The sequence below is a fragment of the Lemur catta genome, chromosome 6 (genome assembly GCF_020740605.2).
Source record: "Lemur catta isolate mLemCat1 chromosome 6, mLemCat1.pri, whole genome shotgun sequence".
NCBI classification, from domain to species: Eukaryota; Metazoa; Chordata; class Mammalia; order Primates; family Lemuridae; genus Lemur; species Lemur catta.
Window position 1 is genome coordinate 10,775,719 of NC_059133.1, and position 23,491 is coordinate 10,799,209.

At 55.3% G+C, this 23,491-nt stretch overlaps 1 protein-coding gene across 1 annotated transcript in view; it reads left to right on the plus strand.

Annotated features, from left to right (window-relative positions):
• The window catches only part of MYH9 (myosin heavy chain 9), a 90,228-nt gene that overhangs the window by 59,444 nt on the left and 7,293 nt on the right, over nt 1–23,491 (plus strand). The window contains exons 12-31 of the mRNA XM_045552969.1: nt 1,461–1,613; nt 2,580–2,753; nt 4,139–4,312; nt 6,502–6,616; nt 8,750–8,943; nt 9,329–9,450; nt 10,256–10,325; nt 12,021–12,181; nt 13,090–13,198; nt 14,085–14,216; nt 14,636–14,842; nt 15,344–15,481; nt 15,883–16,006; nt 17,448–17,619; nt 18,397–18,609; nt 19,021–19,165; nt 20,376–20,582; nt 20,812–20,916; nt 21,115–21,267; nt 22,337–22,585. Coding sequence (XP_045408925.1) covers nt 1,461–1,613; nt 2,580–2,753; nt 4,139–4,312; nt 6,502–6,616; nt 8,750–8,943; nt 9,329–9,450; nt 10,256–10,325; nt 12,021–12,181; nt 13,090–13,198; nt 14,085–14,216; nt 14,636–14,842; nt 15,344–15,481; nt 15,883–16,006; nt 17,448–17,619; nt 18,397–18,609; nt 19,021–19,165; nt 20,376–20,582; nt 20,812–20,916; nt 21,115–21,267; nt 22,337–22,585 — 3,117 coding nt within the window. The remainder of the gene's footprint in view (nt 1–1,460; nt 1,614–2,579; nt 2,754–4,138; nt 4,313–6,501; nt 6,617–8,749; nt 8,944–9,328; nt 9,451–10,255; nt 10,326–12,020; nt 12,182–13,089; nt 13,199–14,084; nt 14,217–14,635; nt 14,843–15,343; nt 15,482–15,882; nt 16,007–17,447; nt 17,620–18,396; nt 18,610–19,020; nt 19,166–20,375; nt 20,583–20,811; nt 20,917–21,114; nt 21,268–22,336; nt 22,586–23,491) is intronic.

A 23,491-nucleotide genomic window follows, 5' to 3' on the forward strand; every position in this document is an offset into this window, starting at 1 on the left:
TGATGGGCCGTTGAGGATGGAGGCACGTCCTGTCTGGTATAAAGCGGGAATTTCGTGTCTCTGTAGCCCAACTCCTTCTGGTGCCAGGGTGGCGGCACCCGCCGTCCTCGAGCCCGTGCCAAGTGGCTATTTCTCCACCACCTGCTGTCTTGCTGCATGTGGTGAGAGATGAACAGGAGTCTTTGCTCAGTTGTGCCAGACGAATGTGCCTGCCTTCCCCAGGAACTGAGGTCACTCCCAGTGCAGACCACTGTCCCCCTCTGCTGGGATTTCTAGTCTTTGTCATGGTGCTGGTCATGGGGTTTTCAAGGTGCCAGACCCATTTCTTAAAAATTCTTTGGAAGTTCATGTTGGTTAATCCTTTTTCCTAAAGGTACCACCCACGGCACCCCACGCTGGGTGGCTGACAGCCTGAGGATGCTTCTGTGCAGAGCCAGTGCTGAGAGACAGGAACATTGTTTTCAAAAGACAGTGTGCATAATTATTGCCAACTGTTCGTTTCCCTAATAATTAAGGAAGAACCTTTATTTCATTACAAAAAGTAATGCTACATGAACTCTTAAGAAAATACAGAAGAGTCAAGAGAAAGAAAAAAATCGCCATAGTCCTAACCAATGATGATGATTTATTACAAGGCTTTTTTTTTTTTTTTTAAACTTAGTTGTCACTGTGGCTTTTTATCATGGAGCTTTTCAAACACATACAAAACAAAGTAGAGGGAGGGGTCTGCAGAGCTCTGTGTGTCCTTATCATGTAGGCAGCCTCAGCAGTTACTAACACATGGCCAGTCTTGGTTCATCCTTGATCTTACCTTTCCTCTTCCCGCAATTGCATTATTTTGAAGCAAATCCTGGCATCTTTTTTTTCTTTTCTTTTCTTTTTATTGAGACAGAGTCTCACTTTGTTGCCCAGGCTAGAGTGAGTGCTGTGGCGTCAGACTAGCTCACAGCAACCTCAAACTCCTGGGCTCAAGCGATCCTCCTGCCTCAGCCTCCCGGGTAGCTGGGACTACAGGCATGTGCTGCCACGCCCGGCTAATTTTTTCTATATATTTTTAAGTTGTCCAGCTAATTTCTTTCTATTTTTAGTAGAGATGGGGTCTCACTCTTGCTCGGGCTGGTTTCTTTTTTTTCTTTTTCCTTTTTTATAGCTTCCTGTCTGACCGTTGGGCATCTTATTACTTCTGTAAATACTTTAATGTGTTCCTATCTTATTTTGAAAAGGTTTTTGCAAATTTCTAAGTTTATCGTGCCCATATTGTTGGATATTTAGGCTGTTCCAACTTTTCTTCATCATACATGATACTGTGGTGAATATATTTGTGTGTGAAGTGGTTCCCCCACCCACATTTAGGGTTGTTTCTTTAGAGGAGGGCCCCAAAAGTGAAATTATAAGGGCAGAGGGCATGAGGGTTTTAAGACTCCTTGTGCCTGACACTTGGTTCCCCGTGTGTCCGCTAGGCTGACTTTGCCATCGAGGCCTTGGCCAAGGCCACGTACGAGCGCATGTTCCGCTGGCTGGTCCTGCGCATCAACAAAGCTCTGGACAAGACCAAGAGACAGGGCGCCTCATTCATCGGCATCCTGGACATCGCCGGCTTCGAGATCTTCGATGTGAGCTTCACCTCTGTAACCCACCTTGCCACCTCCTTGGCCTCTTGGCCGCCCTCTCCTTGGCTAGGAATCCTCTTTCCCGTGGTCCCACAGCAGTCACAGTTGCCATCTCCTTTGCATGGAGACATCAGTTGGGTGTATTGAAAGAGACTTCTCATTTTCAGCCAGAAACGCTGGAGAAAACGGGACCTTTTAGATCATGTTCTTGGAGGCTTCACGGGCAGGTCTTCCTATCCACTCTTCCAGCAGATACTTACTGAACGTTGGTATAAGACATTGTCTCTGCCCATAAAGACTCCGAGGTCTAGTAGGAAAAACTGGTAGTTGCAGTAGATTAGAGGTTCCTAACCTGGGGTCCATAGTAGGTTTCAGAGGAGCCATGAACTAAGATGGGGGAAAAATTACATCTTAATTTTTCACTAATCTCTCATTGAAATCATGCATTTTTTTGGATTGTAAATTGGGCAAACTAGACGCACCACAGTTTTATTTGCAGTGCTTGTGATCTGTCAGCAATGGAAGTCAGATATTTTCATGTCACATTCCTGTTATTGGGGAGATCTGGCAGTGTCATTTACATTCTTCTCTACCTCACAATTGTGGAAATTTTTGTTAACAAAACCTGTTCTTATTAATAGGGAAGCACAAAACATTTTCTCTGTCACAATATTTTGGTAATTACGTTTCAACATAACTTCTTTCCTTTGTAATCTGTTTGATGCATTTCAAAGCATTATTCTGGAAAGGCTTTACCAGATTGCTAGAGAGGCCCGTGGCCCTAGAAAGCAAGGACACCCACTGCTGGGTGTGGTGCGGCCAGGCCCAGAGCCATCCAGGCTCTAGGGGCAGCAGGTTGAGGTGCCCAGGGAGGCCCTTCCTCCCTCCCTACCCTACCCTCATTCTCAGGGGGCTCGTGGCCTCCTAGTAGAGGGTTGGCGACCCCTGACATTTTCTCCCTCCCTGCAGCTGAACTCCTTCGAGCAGCTCTGCATCAACTACACCAACGAGAAGCTGCAGCAGCTCTTCAACCACACCATGTTCATCCTGGAGCAAGAGGAGTACCAGCGCGAGGGCATCGAGTGGAACTTCATCGACTTCGGGCTGGACCTGCAGCCCTGCATCGACCTCATTGAGAAGCCAGTAAGAGCCAAGCGTGCTCTGATCGCACGTCTGCCTCCGGCCCTTCCCTCAGGGGCAGCTGCTCCTCCCCTGCTGCTCTGTGCTGGTGGGGGAGTGTCTAGCTCCTCCTCCTGTCGGTGCCACCTGGAGGACTGAGCCTGAGGGTTTAGATCCTGTGCCTGGACAGCCTGGGTGCCTCCCTTAGAGGAGATGCTCTGGGTGGCAGCTGCGCCGAGCCCAGCCCAGCTGACTGGGTGGGGATGCAGCCGGGCCCAAGCATCCTGTCTTCAGTCCCAGAAGACCACCCAGCCTCCACCTGAGGGTGGGTTCAGTAAGCATCTTCGCCTTAAAGAAGCAACCATGCATTTACGTAGTAAGGTTCCATCCCCAGACGCTTTCACTGTAGCTCAGGATTGTGCAGACCCTGGGTGTCAAATGCTGTCCTGGGTGCGAGTACTAAAGCTTGGCCTGTCCCCACTCAGGACCAACATAGCACTGGAGCTTCCATCCCCAGCATTAGCCGTGCAAGAATGGTTGTAGCTAGAAAGCCTTTCCCCTTTCCCAAGCAGTTCCCATTTAAAGCTCTCGCCAGGTAGACATTGCACCCCCTGTTTGTGCTTCAGGTTTGGGGATGTGTGCTCTGTAACAAAGCCCGAGTTGTTTCTTTTTCTGGGTTGTCTCTTGACTATAGTTAAATGCACTGAACTCACATTCTTCCTGGAGGCCTGAACTGCCTGAGTGTGTGTACATCAGAGTTGCACAGGAACGTTAATTAATCAGGCCTAGAACAAAGTTTGTTCAGTTTGAAACAATTCACTTTTGTGATGAGTTTTGTTCTTTTATCAGTTGAACTTTTCATTTAACAAGAACCCACCTGGTTTCAAGTTTTGTTAGACAGTCTCTCTGCAGTGACTGAATCTGCCTTCTTGTCTTATAAATTCAGTGTACAGAAGGCTGCTGGGTCTCTGGGACTCTTTCTCTTCCTCAAGGGGCTCATCCCAAGTACTCTGCGTCATCGCTGAGTTGTGCAGACGCAGTGTGTGGAGTGGCGTCTCCAGTGGCAGGATGGATGCGTGCTGAGGGCGGCCTCCTGGGCAGACCCCAGCACGCCCCAGAGCCAGGCTCTCTGGGCAGGTCAATACACCCGCACGTCTCACCACACCCAGCAGGGGCTTCGCTAGCGAATTCACTGACACTGGAGAACTGCTGTGATGGCTGCTTGGGTAAAGATGTCTCGGCCACAGTCTAAATCCCAGAGGTTTCTTTTTAAACCAGAACTCTTGTTTTCCTACAGGGGAGAGCGCCCCCCACCTCTGCGGGGTTCCGACACACAGGCTTTGGCTCCCTGCACAGGGCGGGGGTGGGGGTGGGGGTGCTCACCTGTGCCAATGCTGTGCTTCTCCCAGGCAGGCCCCCCTGGCATCCTGGCCCTGCTTGATGAGGAGTGCTGGTTCCCCAAGGCCACTGACAAGAGCTTCGTGGAGAAGGTTGTGCAGGAGCAGGGCACCCACCCCAAGTTCCAGAAGCCCAAGCAGCTGAAGGACAAAGCCGATTTCTGCATCATCCACTATGCCGGCAGGGTGAGGAGAGCTCCCAGGAAGGAGCGGAGTCGATTCTCTCTGGGACCAGGAGCCAGCAGCTCCGGGGGTGGGGAGATGTGGCCCGAGTGTGGTTCTTGTCCAGCGACTCATCCAGTCATGTGGCTGGTGGCAGTAATCAGCATTCACACAGCCTGCAAAGCGCCTTCACACGGTACATGTCGTTAGAAGCATGCAGCATGCCACCGTGGTGTTCAGGCTGGTTGCTGCAGTGCTGTCCTGTACGCCCATCTGCCAGGTGTGGAGATTTGGCTAAAGGCACAGAGTTTGACTTAGAACTCCGTCACTCATAAGCTCTGTGACTTTGGGCCAGTTACTTACCTCTCTGAGCCTTGGTTTTCTCATCTGGGCAAGGAGAGTGACCACCCGCCATACAGGGTTACACATATTCCATGAGCTCAGGAAGCCCAGTGCCTGGCACAGGTCAGTGCTCCAGGGCAGGGCTTCTCAGTGTCGCCACTGCTGACGTTGGGGGCCGGAGCGTTATTGTGGGGCCTGCCCTGCGAGTGCTCGGATGTTTAGCAACATCCCTGGCTTGACCTACCAGAGTCAAGAGTCAGGAACACCTTCCCTGGTTGTGACAGCCAAAAATGTCTCCAGACATTGCCAAACATGTCCTGTTGTGGGGGCAGGGGGATTGCCCTGCCTGAGAGCCACTGCTGTATGTGACAGCTGCTGTGGCCCAGGACGCACAGCCAGCGAGTGGTAGACCTGCCGTTAGCACTTACCTGGCAGACACCTTCCCTGTCTACGTGTTGTTTGGGCTTAGGCCCAACTCACTCCATAGAGGTCTGTGCTTAGGCAAAAAGTTCTGAGCTTTTGCGTGAGGTCCCTAACAGTTAATCGTAGCCCAAACACAGTTACACAGGGGCTGCGCCACCTCCTCGTCATTGGCTGTCGGTGAGGAGCGCGGGGAGCTTCTGCACCCTGTTCCCAAGCCACGTGCGGTCCAGCCCCAGGCTCCAGCAAGCGGCCCCCACTGCCTGGCCTCGCACACTTAGCTTATCCGGTTTCTGAGGCTACAAAAGCAATTCTCTTAAAACTACCCGTGAAAAAAATAGTAGAGCCAAAGACGCTGTTTAGACACTTCCCCTAGGAATGCTTCCCAAGCTCATTTCCACTCCCGCTTTGAGAAACGAGTGTGTTCATCAATGCAGACACTCACAGGAGGGCTTTTACTGTAGTCGCATTTACAATGCTGCAAAGCGGGGACACCCTGAAGCCCAGCAAGGGCTACACGAGGAAATCAGCCGTGGTGCGTCCACACTGGGCCTGTGCTGCCACAGCTAAAAGGACAAGGGTGCTGGCCAAGCCGAAGTGGGAGGGTCGCCAGGACGGATCCTAGGGAAAGGAAAGGCAGCATCAGGTGCCCGTCACCACCGGCAGCACACGCTCGCTTAAACACTCAAGGGGCCGGGAGACACCTGGTTCCCGCGAAACGGCGGCTCCTCGGGGCTGCAGTTGGCTTAGGAAGAGGGAGGCCCGGGCGGCCTGCTGCTCTCTTTATGTTGCTCTGGGCCCTTGTGCAATGAAAATATAATGTTATGTCACTTGTTTTATTAAGATTATATTTCCAAAAAGATAAAACTAGTACTTGCTCACTAGAGAAAACGTGGGCATTCAGAGCCGGGTGCGGTGGCTCGGGCCTGCAGTCCTGGCTACTTAGGAGGCTGCGGTGGGAGGATCGCTGGAACCCAGGAGTTTGAGTCCAGCCTGGGCAGCACAGCAAGACACCATCTTAAAAAAAGAAAGAAAACGTGGACATTCTAAAAAGACAAATAGAAAGTAAAAATTACTTGTCTTTGGCTATAAAAAACTATTTATTAACATTTTATTGTATGTCCTTCCAGGATCATTTTCTTTGTTCATATTACCTAAAAAAAAAAAAAAAAAAAATTAAAGACATTGTATTTTCTTAGCTAAGCCCCTTTTGGGTGTTTGCGATGTTTTTAATGTTTTACTCTCACATGCAGTGCCACTGAGAGTCTGGTAGATGCCACATTGCTGTCACCACTCATCATTTCCTTCCTGGAGACAGTGATGCTGGGTCAGGGGATATCACGTTTTCTAGCTTTTTTACTCATGGGCGTCAGCTTCTCCTCCTCCTGAGATGTCATAAGCGGTTGTGTCCTCAGAGCAGCTCGTGATCCGGGACTCTCTGCCTCTCCCAGGTGGATTACAAGGCCGACGAGTGGCTGATGAAGAACATGGACCCCCTGAACGACAACATCGCCACGCTGCTCCACCAGTCCTCTGACAAGTTCGTCTCGGAGCTGTGGAAGGATGGTACGCCCTTTGCACTTCGCCCCTGCCTCCTTGTGGCTGCATGAGGTGGTCACCCTCCCACCTTCGCAGTGGGCCGGGCTGCAAAACACGGGGTGTGCATCCCCCTCTGGCACGAGCCAGGTGGATCCCGTCCTCCGTAGCTCTCACGAGAGAGATCTCCTCGAACCGCAAGGGAGAGGCGGCCCTTGAGCTGCAGCGTGGCCGTTTCCTCCCGGGGCAGAGTGCTGCTCCAGGCATGCCGGCCGCACACAGCCGGGGTGCCTCCACGTGTGGGGAGTCACGAGGTGGCCCAGAGCCTTGCTGCGTAGGTTTCCGGCCCCCACCCCCATTGCCTTTCCACCTCTACTCCTTGGTAGGCTGGTTGCTTTGGAGTCATTCTTTTTAATTGTTTCTGTTGGTTTCTCCCTTTCCTCTGCTGGGTTTTGCTTTGACCTCTCTGTTGCAGAGCTGCTGAGTGCTCAGAGAGCCTATTTCTATCAGCGCTTTCCCATTCTCCACCTAGAACCAGGTGACTGGCCACCGAGCGGGGTCTGTGTGTGGTGCATCCGAAGCTGTGCAAGAAGCGCTTCTGCGAGTTTTCCCCCTGCCCTTGGCTCTTGCTGCCTGCCCATCCCCCTGGTCTGCCCCTGGGCTGCTGGGCAGGCTCCCCCGCCGTGTCCACCGCAGGCCTCTGGTAGAAAACCGGACAAGTGAGGGGCTGTGTGTGGATATTTGAGAACTTGACGTTATAATCTTAAAAAAGAATTGTTTAAAAATTCATATCCTCCTTAGAGCGCCACCTTCAAAGGCAGCGTCCCACTGCTTGACCGGCTGCATGTGTCTTGGCGTGAGGTCCAGGCCTGTGCACGCTGCCCCGTGTCTGCACCTGGGGCTGAAATGGCGTTTGTGTGTTCACTCAGCACTCGCTCAGCAGGGGCCTGCACCGCCTGGGCCAGGCGCTCGGGGGCAGGACACACTCGAGTAAAAGGACCAGTTACTGTGGGGCCACACTGACCGCCCTCTGGACAGCCCAAGTGGCTTTCACAAGTCACCACTGCCCGGAAAACTTCAGTAGCCAGGACCTGTGGCCCTGTGCTGGGTGTGTAGGTCAAAGATGCCTCCCGTTTTAATTGGCGGGTTGTAGGTTCCATCCTCACCCCTGGCTTCTGTCTCAAGCAAGTGTCCTTTTTGTTGTCCTCATTTAAATTAATAGAGATCTGGCCACAAAGGAACAGGAAATGGGCTTTGTCACAGAATTCTTAACTTTTACATCCAGTAAGAGAAGGCTTCAAGTTTAACATTAGCTCTTGCTTAAAATTGCTCTCAAATCGCTGGGCACGTTGGTTTGGTTTGCTTGTTTGCTTGCTTTTGTTTCTCACCTTGGAGGATGGAGTTCATTGCCTCGCTGCTGGGCATGGGCATCAGTGAAAGGGCTGCCTCCTCTGAGGGTTGCTTTACACGATAAAGACCTGTGAGCCAGGAGACAAAGTGGATGGAAGACTGTGAAGAGATCCTCAAACTTTGGGATACTGTGGTCAATAGCCGTTCTTTGGAGCTCTCTGTTTCTACCCCAAGTGCTGCTGCTCTGGGTCCCTGGTGTAGAGATCTCTGCGTAAACAGAGGGACTCCTGTGGGGTCCTGGGGACAGTGGCAGAGTGGCCTTAGACCACCTGCTTCCAAGCCCAATGCTCTTGGGTAAGGGTCAAGGCCAATGTGAATTCACGATACTGATTTTTTTTTTCAACTGGGACCATAAACTGCAGGATTCTATAACAGACAGGTTTTAACATCTCCTCAGAGCCAGGCTAGTGGAGTTCTCACTATGCCAGATCTCGTTACTGAGCTTATTGCATCTCTTTGGGAGTAGGAGCTCCAGAGCAGGTGAAGGCAGGGGATGGGAAGATGAGGTAGCCTTGGTGGACGTGCCACTCCCTGAGAGACACGGCCAAGTGCCTTTACTGTCCCCCACTTGGCTTCCTGCTCAACATTTGGGGTCGATCTTAGCACCCTGTGTAGGTTCCCAGCAGAAGGCGTCCTGCTGTTCCATTCCGTCTCCCACCTTCTTCTGTCTGACGTCTGTCTGCCTCTCTCCTGCCCACTCCGTACCCAGCTGGCACTGCTGGGCACTCACGTGCTTTCCTGTGGCCTCCACAGTGGACCGCATCATCGGCCTGGACCAGGTGGCCGGCATGTCCGAGACGGCGCTGCCCGGGGCCTTCAAGACGCGGAAGGGCATGTTCCGCACCGTGGGGCAGCTCTACAAGGAGCAGCTGGCCAAGCTGATGGCCACGCTGAGGAACACCAACCCCAACTTCGTCCGCTGCATCATCCCCAACCACGAGAAGAAGGTGAGGCGCGCAGCGAGGTGGCACCGGCAGGGCACGACTGTGTGGGGCCCTCAGCCCTTGTTTGTGCCCCCAGCAGAAGCGATTCCAACCCCCAAGGCACGCATAGAGCCCCCAGTGAGCCTACAGTGGAGTCCCTCTGCAGGGCGGCTCTGCCGTTGGCGTAGGAGATGAACTGCATTTGGAGCCTGCGTTTCCTGCTGGTTACGCTGTGTCACTGTAGCCGCCGTCAGACCTGGGTGCTTTGACTTAGCTGTCAAAACCCGTGGGCTGCAGTGACTTCCTCCCCTGGGCTCTTGCCCTGTAGGGTTCACAGGGGCCTGGCCGACTCTTCCCCATCGTTCCCAAGTACAGAGGTAGGACCCCGTGCGCGTGTTTCCGTCCCTAGGCCGGCAAACTGGACCCACATCTGGTGCTGGACCAGCTGCGCTGCAACGGCGTCCTCGAGGGCATCCGCATCTGCCGCCAGGGCTTCCCCAACAGGGTGGTCTTCCAGGAGTTCCGGCAGAGGTAAGCAGGGCCTGGACCCACCTCCGCCGGGCCTGGCTGCACACGGACTGCGTCCCAGAGGTGGGCCACGCCCGGAGGGACCTCGGCCAGGGAACCGTTCCACCTTCCACACAGAGCTAGGCACGGCCGGCTCTCACATGTTCCTCTCTGTTCCGCTCTGCGAGAGCAGAGACTTCTCTGTGTCGTTACCGAGATGAACGTCATCGTGTTAACTTTCACTCCTGGTGACTGCGAGGGCCTGCTGCTCCTTCTGCACTTAGAGGAGCTATGAAAAGAAACTTTAACAGACTCAGCCAGGGACTTGGGTATTAAGGGAACTTTATGGAAAGGGGAGTCGTAAAGTAGGGCAGCTTCTTGCTGTGTGTGCGAAGACGGTGACACTGTCCTGTTTCTCTAAGGACTGTGTTTAGTGTCAATTGCTGCTGTGACGCAGCCCGTTATCTCTTGGGCCGTTCCTGTTTATTAGCAGCTGCCTGCGGCGTCGCAGGGAAGCTACGCGCCTGGCCGTCCCGAGGTTCCAGGCGAGGGCGATAAGCAATTAGTGAGCCCGACCTAAAACTCACCCGTGCCTGGTTGCACCATCCACCATGAGCTTCCATTCACTTTCTGGAAAATACCAACCCTCCCTTGTGTCATTCAGCCTGAGAAAATTGCAGGGTGGGATTTGCCAAATGTCTTCTTTCCTTAGGGGAATTTGTGAAAAGAATTCTGTGCTGCAGGGATGACCCTCATCCCTCACGTGTATTCTAGGCCACGGAGAATTGAAGCAAGGGGTAAATGAACGGGCTTCTCTTTCCTTCCTCAGATACGAGATCCTGACACCAAATTCCATCCCTAAGGGCTTCATGGACGGGAAGCAGGCGTGTGTGCTCATGGTGAGTTGAGCTGCCGTCCCCGCCTCCCTGGATGGGTGGCCCTTTGGCCGGTGAGCACCACATGGCGAGAGCGTGTCCTACTGGACGGGCACCCTGGGAGCAGCCCTCGGGTGGTCATGGGTGGTGGTTGGCACCAGGGCAGTGAGGAGGAGAAGAGAAGGGAGGCTGTGGCAGGGCTCTGATGTGGGCTGGCCTCTTCTGTTTGGGAACATTCTGCTGCTTTCTTGCTCACATCTGCTCAGATCTTCATGCTCAGTGTGGCGGGCAGGGCAGTTCAAACCAGGGCAGCAGGCCCGGAGCACCGCGACCCGCCCAGGGCCACTGGAGTCTCTGCTTCTCGACATGTCCTCCCTCCCTTGCTTCCCCGCGGCCGTGGCGCAGGGCTGGACGTGCCCCACACGCTCTCGAGTCCGGGTGCACAGGGAGGCCCTGCGGTGACTCAGGGCCGAGTGGGGGCTGGATCCCACCCTCGTCCTTTTCCACTTTACAGGCATCCTGTTGTGGCTGGTGTCTCTGCCTTTTGTCTCGTTTTACTTTGTGTTCTTTCTTTCTAAAGAATCGGAGGACAGGCTAGTGGATGGGGAGTTGGTGGGAGGAAAAGAGCAAAGAGAAGGAAAAAAATTCATCACCTACTATGTGCAAAGCCTGTGACAGTGAGATTAGGGACAGGAAAAAGGAGGAGAGGAGAGAGCTCCCTGCTCCGGGGTGCTCGGCAGCTGTGGGAACGAAGGTGGGGGGAGTGCCTCCAGCTGTGTCTGCCCTCCCCACGGCGCTGTGGCCAGCTGCTGGCCAGGTGAGCCGTGTGTCCTCCTGCAGGTGACCCTCTTATGCCTGGTTATGAGCAAGGAGTGGGGAGCCAGGAGTGGGGATGCTGTGTTGTCTCCACCTCCCCCGGTCTTCTGTCCTCCTACTCTGGGGTCTCTTCCAGGACCACCGAGGCCACTCGAAGGCACCGAGCGTCCCTCAGATCCCACTTACTGCGTTCTTGGCACCGCCTGTTTGGAGCTGGTTCCTGATCCCTTCCCTCCCGGGCAGGGGGCAGGCAGACACGCACGCCCTTGCCTATGCGCTAACGAGAGAGCCTTGCTGTCACTGGCGTTGCTCAGGAGTAGTAACGACACTAAAATGTACTCAGCGCTCTGCATACACTTGACCCTGTGCCAAGCACTTTGTGTGTGTTCTCTTATTTAATTCCCACAACCCTACTATGAAGGTGGCACCATCATTAGCTTTATTTATTAACTGTTTTTTTAAATTAAAAGAAATTATTTCTTAAATTAAAGAAAACATTATTCCCATTTTATAGCCAAGGGAACGTGGCCTCATGGAGAGGGTAAGGCCCAGGGTCACCTCACTAGTATTTGATCCTGAGCCTGATCTGGAGCATGTGACAGTCCTACCTCCAGTTGTGGAGCGTGATTCCAGTATGCAGAGGTGGGAGGTAGAAGGAAGAGAGACTTTTAAGTTCCCTTTAACCTTGAGGTTCGCTGTCTCTCTGCAAGTGTGACTTGTGCCCTGCCCCGTGCTGGGGCCTGTGCCTCTTCTCCGTGTCCCCGAGCCCCACCTTCCCTGGCACCAAGAAAGAGGAGCAGCAGCCGGCCGAGGGCCTCCTGGGACTGGCCACGGTCTCGGCCCCTCCTCCCCGCGAGGGCTCCGCAGTGGCTCTCAGTAACCGGCCTGCTCTCTTCCGTCCAGATCAAAGCCCTGGAGCTCGACAGCAACCTGTACCGCATCGGCCAGAGCAAAGTCTTCTTCCGGGCTGGCGTGCTGGCCCACCTGGAGGAGGAACGGGACCTGAAGATCACCGATGTCATCATAGGGTTCCAGGCCTGCTGCAGGGGCTACCTGGCCAGGAAGTGAGTCTCAGGAGGCCCCTGGCCCCACACACCAGGCCCTGCCGAGCCCTCCTGCTGCTGAAGAGCACTTAGCCAGTGTGGTTAGGGCACCTGGTGCCAGGCCCGTGCCTGTTGGGGAGGCCCATGTGGCTCTTCCTATGCCCTCTGCTCCTAGATTTCTACCTCCAAGGAGTAAAGCAGGATCTCTGAGATTTAGAGTGACCGTGGCAAGGTGATCTGTGTTTGGGTTTGCCAATCCGTAAGCTCCTGCCACGTGTACTGCTCACTGTGTTTCCCCTGTGGGGACAACACCCAGAACCTGTCTGCCTCTACAGAACCCTGGCCCCCAGGGCAGGAGGCCATCCCTGGGTCTGAGGGGGCCCCTGTGGGGGTAAGGGCTTCCTGACGCAGGACAGCGGGTGTGGCGGTGGCACACTGGCCTCCTGTGTCAGGCTCTGGGACACACGTCCTGGAGGCGGGAGGTGGAGCACACGGCCCACCTTTGCAGAACATCAGCTCCTGCATCCTCCCACCGGACCACAGCTCAGATAGTGGACATGTGAGAGGCAGGAACTGAAGTCAGAAGTGGTCACCCTGGGGCCACATCAGCTTGGTGCCCAGGGATCGGACTGAGCAGGTCTGTGGCTGGTTCACACAGGCCTTCACGCGTGGGCTCCTCAGTGAGGGGCGTGGTCTGCTGACCCAGGCCCTTGTCGCCCACTGCAAGATCAGTGACTTGTGGGTCACGCAGTTCGTTAGTGGGAGAACCAGGACCCAAACCCAAGGCCAGCCGCCTCCTGAGTTTCTTTCTTGAGGTGCCCAGGCAGGGGTAGGTCCCCCAGAAAAGGCTTGGGGCCGAGCTCAGGGCTGTCAGGGTGGGTCTGCCCTCACCCTGCCTGAGGTGCTGACGCCGAGCCGGTGACCCACAGGGCCTTTGCCAAGCGGCAGCAGCAGCTGACAGCCATGAAGGTCCTGCAGAGGAACTGCGCCGCCTACCTCAAGCTGCGGAACTGGCAGTGGTGGAGGCTCTTCACCAAGGTGGGTGTGCGAAAGGGCCTGTCCTCACCCGCCTGGCGCTCTGTGGCCACAAGCAGTGCCAGGGGACAAGCAGGCCTCGTGCTTTCCCCCGTGTGGCCTCACCTTTGCTGCCCTGTGTGATCTAGAGGGGGTGTGGGTGGCCACAGCTCCCGAGATGGCAGGGCCCCGCACGCTGCGGCCCCACGCGGTGCAGGGGGCTTGTGTCCCCACAAGCCGCAGGACGGCCACTCAGAAGCTTTGCGTGTGGCTGGACTGGCCCTCCCCAGCCTTTTATTTTTAAAGTTGTTCACGCTGCTTTTGTTAATAATATCTAATTTATGGTAATTGTAAAAAGTTAATGAAAAGCAAAAAGAAGGTAAAAATTCACCCATAATTCCCTCGCCCAGAACCAGCAGCAGTGGATGTTTTAATGTTTATTCCTGCTCTGCTTTTGGCACTGCCTATAAATCTCAGCTGTGTCGACCGTATACATTCTTACGTAGCCGAGCTTTGACTTGTATAAACAGTCTTGGGTTCTGCACTTTCCATTTAAGATTCTTTCCTAAGCACTGCGTGGAGAAGTCGGCATACTGTTCCTTAGAGGGTGCGTCCTAGTTCGTCCGGCTGCTTTTCTCCATGTCATTCCCAGCTCTTTTGCTGTCGTAAACAATGCTGTGCTGAACATCTTCAGGCACACACAGGGACAGTTTCCTGGGTCAGAGGCCCAGGCATACAGCACCAGACTGACGCCCAGGAGCACTGTCCCCTCTCGCACCTCCTCCCCGCAGCAGGTCTTGCTCCCCCTCCCTGTGGAGCTGGCATTTCCAGAGGTGCCGAGAGGCCCCACAGCTGTTGGCAGAGGTGGGCACCTTCCCGCTGAGCCTCTCCAGCTCCCTCTCCTGTCCAGGTCAAGCCGCTGCTGCAGGTGAGCCGACAGGAAGAGGAGATGATGGCCAAGGAGGAGGAGCTGGTGAAAGTCCGGGAGAAGCAGCTGGCTGCGGAGAACAGACTCACGGAGATGGAGACGCTGCAGTCCCAGGTGGGTGTCCTCAGCCTACCCGCTAGTGCAGCCTCTCCCAGTGCTGCCACCTGCTGGTCGCCAGGGGCGAGGCATGTTTGCCGCTTCAGGAACCGTTTCTGCTGTTACTGTAGGAAATTGGGGTTATGTGATGTGGGGAAGTTGCCCAAGAGGATGGGAGGTTAGCAAGTGTTGGGTTCAAGTCCTAGCCTCCACCACGTAACCTCTCTGAGCCTTTTTCCTGGGATCTCAGTATGATGCTCACAGGGTAGTGGCAAAAAATATAGGATGTGATGTTTGGAAAGAGTCTGGGAGCTTAAGCACTCTCTACGTGGAAGCTGCTCCATGTTCCTTTCCCACCGGGGCCCTGAGTTGGACAGTGTCCACCCTTGAGAATGGAGCGCTTGAGCAGCTTTGCGTTTTCCACGTGTTCTTTGCAGCTCATGGCGGAGAAGCTGCAGCTGCAGGAGCAGCTCCAGGCAGAGACGGAGCTCTGTGCCGAGGCCGAGGAGCTCCGGGCCCGCCTGACTGCCAAGAAGCAGGAGCTGGAAGAGATCTGCCATGACCTTGAGGCCAGGGTGGAGGAGGAGGAGGAGCGCTGCCAGCACCTGCAGGCAGAGAAGAAGAAAATGCAGCAGAACATCCAGGTAACCCCCCTGTCCTCCTGGAGAAGGGGCAGGGCTGGACACTTGGAAGCTGGGTGGAAAGGACCGGGCGGTCATGGAGCAGCAGTGATGAGGGAGCCGGGGAGAGCATGGGATGAGAATTGCGTGGGAGGCCACTCTTTACTTTGCCCACTCGGGGCAGCCTGGAGAAGTTTGCTCTTTGGGGCAGTTATTTCTAACCCGGGCATCTCAGACCTACACGAGTGCTGCCCAGGCGAGCACTGAGGCCAATTTGACTTCCCTCCAGTCAGCCCTGCCCTGGCTGGCCTGTGAGGCACAGAGCCATCCGCTCTGCCTTCTGCCCGTCCCACCAGTGGGTGCTGGCCCAAGGAAGCTCTTCAGTCAAGACATTGCACCGGGGTTCTTGGCCCTGCACCCCAGATTGAAATCCCAGATCCCACAAGTGGGGCTTGGGCCCCATCTTGGCCGTGCCACTGGGCTCGCAGAGCCTGCTGTCCTCACGGTCTCTCTGGCCCCCGGCAGGAGCTTGAGGAGCAGCTGGAGGAGGAGGAGAGCGCCCGGCAGAAGCTGCAGCTGGAGAAGGTGACCACTGAGGCGAAGCTGAAGAAGTTGGAGGAAGACCAGATCATCATGGAGGACCAGAACTGCAAGCTGGCAAAGGTGAGGCCGCAGCCCACCTGGTGGGTGAGCAGAGGTCCCGGTAGTAGGGGTGAGCACGGCGCGGCTGCCTCCTGAAAGAGTGGAGCCATTCATCCCTTGCCAACATGGGCTGTCGCCAGGAAGCCTTTCTCACCTGTGTTCAGAGGGGTAGCACAGCTCCCGGAAGGGCTTGGGCACCCACATTTTTTGATCCTAAGAAAGCATGTCTGGCTATTTCAGGGGAGCTAGTGACCTTTCAAAATTATCCCTTTGATCCAGGAAATCCTAATAAGTTTGATCAAGTGTTGAAGGCCCTGCCTCTCCATGCAATCCTAAATTTCTGGGCGAGTCATGCTTTGAGGAGAGCTGAAGTGTTCTGTGCTCATCCAACACTAAGCTCTGACCCACTCTCCCCTCTGCAGGAGAAGAAACTGCTGGAAGACAGAATATCTGAGTTCACCACCAACCTCATGGAAGAGGAGGAGAAATCAAAGAGCCTGGCCAAGCTCAAGAACAAGCATGAAGCCATGATCACAGACCTGGAAGGTAAGGGGGGGACGTGCAGGCACTGCCCTTTCTGAGCCAGAGCCGAGGTGTCCACAGCGCATGGGTGAGCCTGGGCCTCCCTGCAGCACCGGCCGCTGCCCTCCAGACCTTAGGCCACCAGGTCGCAGGGGCAGTGGGAGCCCAGGCCTCAGGCCTCTGTTGCTCTGTGGCTGGACACTCCCCTGTGTCAAGTGTGTTTGGAAGAAAGCTTTGGCGTTGCTCTGATGTCAGGCACCATGTGTTTCAGAAGCTATCGAGAGAGGTTCTAGGTTTGACCCCCATAAATCACTGACTCTGTCATTTACTAGCTGGGTCATCTTGCACCTATTACTTCATCTCTATGAGCTTTGCTTTCTCTTACCTATAAAAGGGGACTCAGGATAGGGTGTTTGTGGGGATTAAACTAAATTCACGTGATCACGTACATACTATGAAGGGGTAGGCTGAGAGATAGTCGTCTAAGACAAACACGAACGCTTGACACTAACAGGTGTTAGCAAAGATGTAGACGAATCAGAATACTCGCACACTGCTGGTGGGACTATAAACTGGGAGGCAGCTTGAGACCACAGTCGGGCGTTGCCTAGTGAGCTGAACAGAGCTCTGCATGCTGCGACCTTCAGTTCCACCCGCTCTGGGCTGTGTGCGCTGGGGGTCACGGGCAAGAACATGGCAGCGTTGATCCTACAAGCACACGACAAACACAGCCCACTGCCCACTGATTGCAGGATGGATAAATGAGTTGTGGTGTATTCACATAATGGACCAATAGATAAAAGTCCGTGTGAATCTATTACAGTGAGACTTCATGTGCTAAATCTCAAGATCATAAGATTGAGCCACAAGGGCAAGTCAAGGAATAATAGTCACTAACCCTGAAGCACTTACTGTAGGCCAGGCGTTGCTGTAAGTGTATCTTAAGATATTAACTCATTTGAGCCTCACAACAGCCTAATGAAGTAGGTCTTTTCCTTATTATTCAGACGAGGCACAGAAAGATGAAGTAGGTTACGTGAGTGACTTCACAGGGGGAGTTGTGACGCTAGACACTGGGCACTGACTCTGCTGTTCCAGCTCTGGAATTCATACAGGGCAGTTCCATGCGATACGTTCAGGTTCACACAAAACCAGACATTGTTTTTTAGAGATACAGGCGTGGTACCGCCTTCAAGGGAAGCAAGGGAATTATCAGCACCAACTTCAGGAGGGCAGTCGCCCCTGCAGGGACGGGCCGGGGGGCGCTGGGGAGACTCGCAGGGCCTGGCAGCTCGTGGTGGGTGTTCTCCTCCTTCACCCCGGAGCTGGGTACGCGTGTCTGTGTCGTGACGCTTTGAGCCTTACATACGCTTCACCACAAACAGTGTTTGACACAAGCGGTTAGAACCAGAGGCGGGAGAGCCTGTGGCCACTGAGGCCTGCCGCTCCCGTCCCTCCTTCCCAGAGCGCCTCCGCAGGGAGGAGAAGCAGCGGCAGGAGCTGGAGAAGACCCGCCGGAAACTGGAGGGCGACTCCACCGACCTCAGCGACCAGATCGCAGAGCTCCAGGCGCAGATCGCCGAGCTCAAGATGCAGCTGGCCAAGAAGGAGGAGGAGCTCCAGGCCGCCCTGGCCAGGTGAGGGCCCGACGCCAGCCGAGGCCCGGGGGCCGGCGTGAGCGCTTTCAGCTTGCTTCCCGCCCTGGCGCGCCGGGGAGCTGCGAGCCCCCTCTGCTGTTGTCTTGGAGGAGCCCCTTGGTGGCAGAACGATTCCTGCCCACTCAGAGCGCAGTCTGGGGCTTATGCCTTTTGTTTGTGACCCCAAAAGAGTCATCCACAGTTCTTTCACCCACAGAAGTCCTTTCTTTCCTTTTTAAAATTTGGCTATAGGCACACTTTTTTTTTTAATAGACTTTATTTTTTAGAGCAGTTTTAGATTCACAGCAGGGTCGGGCAGAAGGTATGGAGCTTCTCACGTCCCTCCTGTCCTGCACAGCCCACCCCTCCCCCTGTCGTCAGTGTCCCCCAGTGGGGTGTTGTTACAGGCGGTGAACCTGCACTGACACGTGACAGCCATCTCAAGTCCGTAAGCACACGCGTATTTTTACATTGTTGTAGTTACCATGGACGGTGGCGTTTTATTTTATTTTTTCATTAACATTTAAAATTTTAAAAATATTTAGAGCAGTGACTCTTAATTTGGAACATGAAAGGGTTCCTCTGTGCGGTTTGCCCGTTCCCAAAGTGGTGCCGCCCGTCAGTCCGAACGCCTCGGGCGTTGCTTTGCCGAGGTCCTCGGTGCCGCGATATGGAGGCGAGAAGCAGCTTCGGCTGCACCTCCCGGGGCCTCATCTCACACTCTGCGCCGTGGACGTGATAGCGGCCTCGAACCGATGTTGCTGGTCTCCTTGGCAGAGTGGAAGAGGAAGCCGCCCAGAAGAACATGGCCCTGAAGAAGATTCGGGAGCTGGAGTCCCAGATCTCCGAGCTGCAGGAGGACCTGGAGTCTGAGCGCACTTCCAGGAACAAAGCCGAGAAGCAGAAACGGGACCTCGGGGAAGAGCTGGAGGCGCTGAAGACGGAGCTGGAGGACACGCTGGACTCCACGGCCGCCCAGCAGGAGCTCAGGTGTGCGGGGGGCGGGCTGGCGAGTCACCGAGCGGGGAGTCGCGAGGGGCCTGGGCCCACGGGCCGGACGCCAGGCCTCTGCACGCACGGCGGCCTGGTCACGCACCAGGGAGCGCAGAAGCTGGCGGCTCCCCAGCAGCTTCTCCCGACTAGCAGGCCTGTTGAAAACCAACTCGAAGTTTGGGCCGAGGCAAGGATGGGCTTTAAGGCTAAAGGGGCATAGATGCCTCCACAAAGCGCGTCTGCGAGCTTGGGCCCTAGGATGGATAGCCAGGGAGGGGCCGGTGCGTGGAAAAGCTGCCTGGGGTGGCCGTGCCCCTCGCCAGGCCTCTCTGCGGTCCGGGAAGAGCCCCTGAGCCAGCATCGCCCCACGGCTCTCGGCCTCCACACTGAGGGCATTTCTCCATCCAGGTCCAAACGCGAACAGGAAGTGAACATCCTGAAGAAGACCCTGGAAGAAGAGGCCAAGACCCACGAGGCCCAGATCCAGGAGATGAGGCAGAAGCACTCGCAGGCCGTGGAGGAGCTGGCGGAGCAGCTGGAGCAGGCGAAGCGGGTGCGGGGCTGCCCCTGTGCCCGCGGCGGGTGGGGGGCGGGAGGCTCCGGGGGCCGGCCCCCACCCCCGCCCTGCAGTCTCAGCCAGTCCTGCAGAGCAGGTCCAGCGCCCAACGGCTTGGGTCTGAGACTGGGTTCTAGCTCTCAGTGCTGTGCGACTCGTGCCTCCAGTTCCCTGTGTGTAGAGGAGGTTAATGATAGGTTTACCTCATGTGATTATGTGAGGAGGGCTAGCGTTGCTAACACACGTGAAGCGCTTGGAAAGTAAGTGCAGGATAAGTTGTTGCTCAAGCAGCAGTTACCATTCAACAACCTGCCGGACCCGAGCAATCAGAGAGACTGGAGCTGAGTGTCACAGGGCCTCAGTGGTCCCTGGTGTGACTACGGGGTCCTCTCTAGAACACCTCGACAGCGGTTGGCTGGGGTCTCATGGGAAAACCCCAGCAATGTTGATCCCAGCTGCTTCCTTGGTCAGGCAGCTGAGGCCCAGGCAGTCCCTTGACGGGAGAAGTTCTGCCTCCTGGTCTTCCTTCATCGCTGCCCTTGGTGGCAGCTGGAGAAGTCAGAGGCTTTTGCAGGTGGCAGCTCTGAGATACTTTGGGAAACATACCTTGTCCATGGGCTTCCCTTCTGCTCCCTCCTGGCTGTGTACATGTCGAAGCCACCCCTGATCTTTAGTTGTTGTTTGTTGCCCAATATGCCTCTGCGTTCACTCAGGGTCCATTGGACCCTTGAACCTGCCGGTGACCCTGTGGCCTTCCTGGTGCAGACTAGAATGGGATTGTGACATTTATTTTGTAAATTCCACTTTTATATTTTTTGAAAAAATGTTACATTATTACTTGGAACATCATTACATTATTACTTTGAACAGAGGCTTTATTGGAAGTCTAATTACAGACAATTGCCATTCCCCTTGGTATATAATATTGCCAAGATCATAACAGCTGCAACAACTACACCAGGTGCTAGAACATTCCCTTTACCCAGCGAAGGAGGCTGGTGAGGGATTATTTTAGAGAAGGAGAAGCTGAGGTCCTCAGAGGTGCAGACGTGTGCCCAGTGTCACTCACCAGCTGAGAGTTGCTGGTGCACGGTCGCTCTGCTGTAGGAGCAGCAGTTTCTGCATCTAGAGCCCAGTGATGTAAGAAAGACCAGGCAGCTTTGCGTCAGGGCTACAGGCCCCGTTTGCAGCTTTGCTTTCTCCCCAGGTGAAAGGCAACCTGGAGAAGGCCAAGCAGACCCTGGAGAACGAGCGAGGGGAGCTGGCCAATGAGGTGAAAGTCCTGCTGCAGGGCAAAGGGGACTCGGAGCACAAGCGCAAGAAGGTGGAGGCCCAGCTGCAGGAGCTGCAGGTCAAGTTCAACGATGGAGAGCGCGTGCGCACAGAGCTGGCTGACAAGGTCACCAAGCTGCAGGTGAGGCCTCTACCGGGACCCCGCCCTGGGCAGTGGGCCCTCTACAGCGCTCGGCTGTGGTCCAGGCCCCCAGGTTGCACGCACACTTGTACCCATGTGCTTTCTCTCTCTCTGACCTCAAACTGGCTCCTCAGTGAGGCCCTCGTGGTTCAGCCGGTGACTCAGGACCAGCTTGGCCTAAAGGAGCCGCGGGGCCAGGTCCATGATCCTTTGTCCCGTCCCTGCGCAGGTTGAGCTGGACAATGTGACAGGTCTCCTCAACCAGTCTGACAGCAAGTCCAGCAAGCTCACCAAGGACTTCTCTGCACTGGAGTCCCAGCTGCAGGACACCCAGGTAAGGGTGACATAGCTCATCTGATCACCCATCCTCCCCTTCATCCCAGGGGTCTCTGGGTCCCCCCGGCCCCCAGGGGTCTTTACGTGGCTGTTCCCTAAATCCGGGGACTGGCTTCTCCCTCCTGTCGAGGGCGTGGGGCCCAGGAAGCTGCACACCGTGTCTCCTGAGTGCCGCACCCTCTGTGCTTGGGAGTAGGAGCTGCTGCAGGAGGAGAACCGGCAGAAGCTGGGCCTGAGCACCAAGCTCAAGCAGATGGAGGACGAGAAGAACTCCTTCAAGGAGCAGCTGGAGGAGGAGGAGGAGGCCAAGCACAACCTGGAGAAGCAGATCGCCACCCTCCACGCCCAGGTTTGGAGGGGAACTATGGCGGGACTCCGCAGGCGGGGGAGCTTCTGGCTGGGCACCAGCTTGGGCACGGGAGGCACAGCCCTGCCCGCTGGGCCGTCCCGGGGCTGCCCTCCCCTCGGGGAGCTCACCCTGCCCTCGCCAGGTGAGGGCTCTCAGCCTGAGCCCCAGGTGGAATGCAGGGACCCGGGAGCTTAGCTGGGCGTGTGACATCTTCATTTCACCAGTCTCCAGCCGCCATGTAGCATTTGCTTCCATTATGAATGCAGACAACAAGCCATGTAGTAGCAGTGCTTGTGCCCTTGTTACCTGTAAGGTGGCCAGGCCTGGGTGGAGCTCACTCTCTGACGTGCAGACACAGCAGCACATAGGTTCTTCAACCGAGTGGTTTAAAATATGTGACAACTGCATTTTTCTCTAACGGTTGCCTTGGTTATCCTAAGTGCTATTTTCTGCATATTAAAACATTACTATGAGGAGTCCACAGGCTTCTCTAGACTGTCAGGGGGTCCACAGCCAAATATGTATTAAGAGCCCTTCAAGGTCCTATCTTGGGACTTCATTGCCAGGCCAGAACAAACTCAGGGTGGGCTGGGAGTCTGCTCCAAACCCCGGGGAGGAGTAGCCGGCGAGGGTGTGTGTTTGCCGATTCACCCCCAGGTGCGAGGAGGGGCTGGCTGGTGGGGACCTGACACTCCTCCTGTCTCTGACAGGCACCCCAGGGGGCAGTGGCCCTGCTCCCTGGGAGAGGTGAAGGCGGGGGACTTCTCTCTCAGGGCCTTGGTCTTTGTAGAGCAAGAGGTTTGGCATAGATGAGGACTGAGCCCCCCACAGCTGGCCAGGGCGTCAACCCCCCCAGTTTCGCATGCAAGGTGGACGCACCTCTGCAGGAAATCCATTTTTCTTGCCCCCATGGAAGAGGGAAGTGACGGGATAGCCATTCCCATAACTGGCTTGGCTCCTGGTGCCCCTCCATGACATAGCAGGCCACCTCCCACTGTCTGGGAATGGCACGTCACCTGAGCAGGTGCCATCTCAGGCATCTGCTTACGCCTTGCTCCTTCCTGCGCAGGTGGCCGACATGAAGAAGAAGATGGAGGACAGTGTGGGGTGCCTGGAGACCGCAGAGGAGGCCAAAAGGAAGCTCCAGAAGGACCTGGAGGGGCTGAGCCAGCGGCACGAGGAGAAGGCGGCCGCCTACGACAAGCTGGAGAAGACCAAGACGCGGCTGCAGCAGGAGCTGGACGACCTGCTTGTGGACCTGGACCACCAGCGGCAGAGCGTCTCCAACCTGGAGAAGAAGCAGAAGAAGTTTGACCAGGTGTGTGGCTGCTATTTTCAAATTTTTCTGTAATGAACCAGGTTTACCATTAATTAACCTTTTTATTTATGCATTCATATCTCTTCCTCATTCCAAAAGATCTGGGACATCTTAGGGAGATGCAGACCCTGGGACCAGATGGAACAAAATAGACTAAATCGGGGCAGCAAGCTTCGGCCAAATGCAGCCCGGCCACGATTTGTAGACAAAGTTCTGCCGAACGCAGCCACGCTTGTTCGTTTGCATGTTGTCCCTGACTGCTGTCGGGCTGTGGCAGTGGTTGAGCAGTTGCTGCAGAGACTGCGCAGCCTGCAAAGTCTAAAGAATGCATGGTCTGGCCCTTTACGGAAAGGTTATCACCCGTGGGATGAGTGCGGGACAAAGGGAACGGGAAGGTGGGAAAAGAAGACAGAGCCCCCAGGGGGGTCCACGCCAAGAGCAGGCACCAGAGGATCGAAGCCATTGTCAGAAGAGGCTGCAAATGGAATCCCAGCTTCCTAGCAGCCAGCTTGGGACTCTCGTCAAGAGTTACCCAGTTGTTTAGGAGAACCAGAATTTTTCTAGGTTCTGAAGGTGAACAGTTTCCTCTGGATTCTCATGGAAAAGGTGTTGTGACATAAAGGATCACTGTTATTATTTAGCGGTAAAAACCAAACAGACGTTAGAACATAGTGGTAGAGACAATCCTCGTCCTTGTCGAGTCACGAGGACACACTCTACTCTGTGTGTTGTCCTTGGACCCAGCCAGACTCTGGCCACAGCCTTGGGCCGGCTCCGTCTGGGTCCTGTTCCTCGCCCCCACGGCCTCTGGGACCCTCCTTCCCCAGGGGCTGGGGCCCGGCTCCTTCGCCTCACTGGTGGTCTACGGCTCTGAGCCTGACGCACTAAGCCTCACTGCCCGCCTCT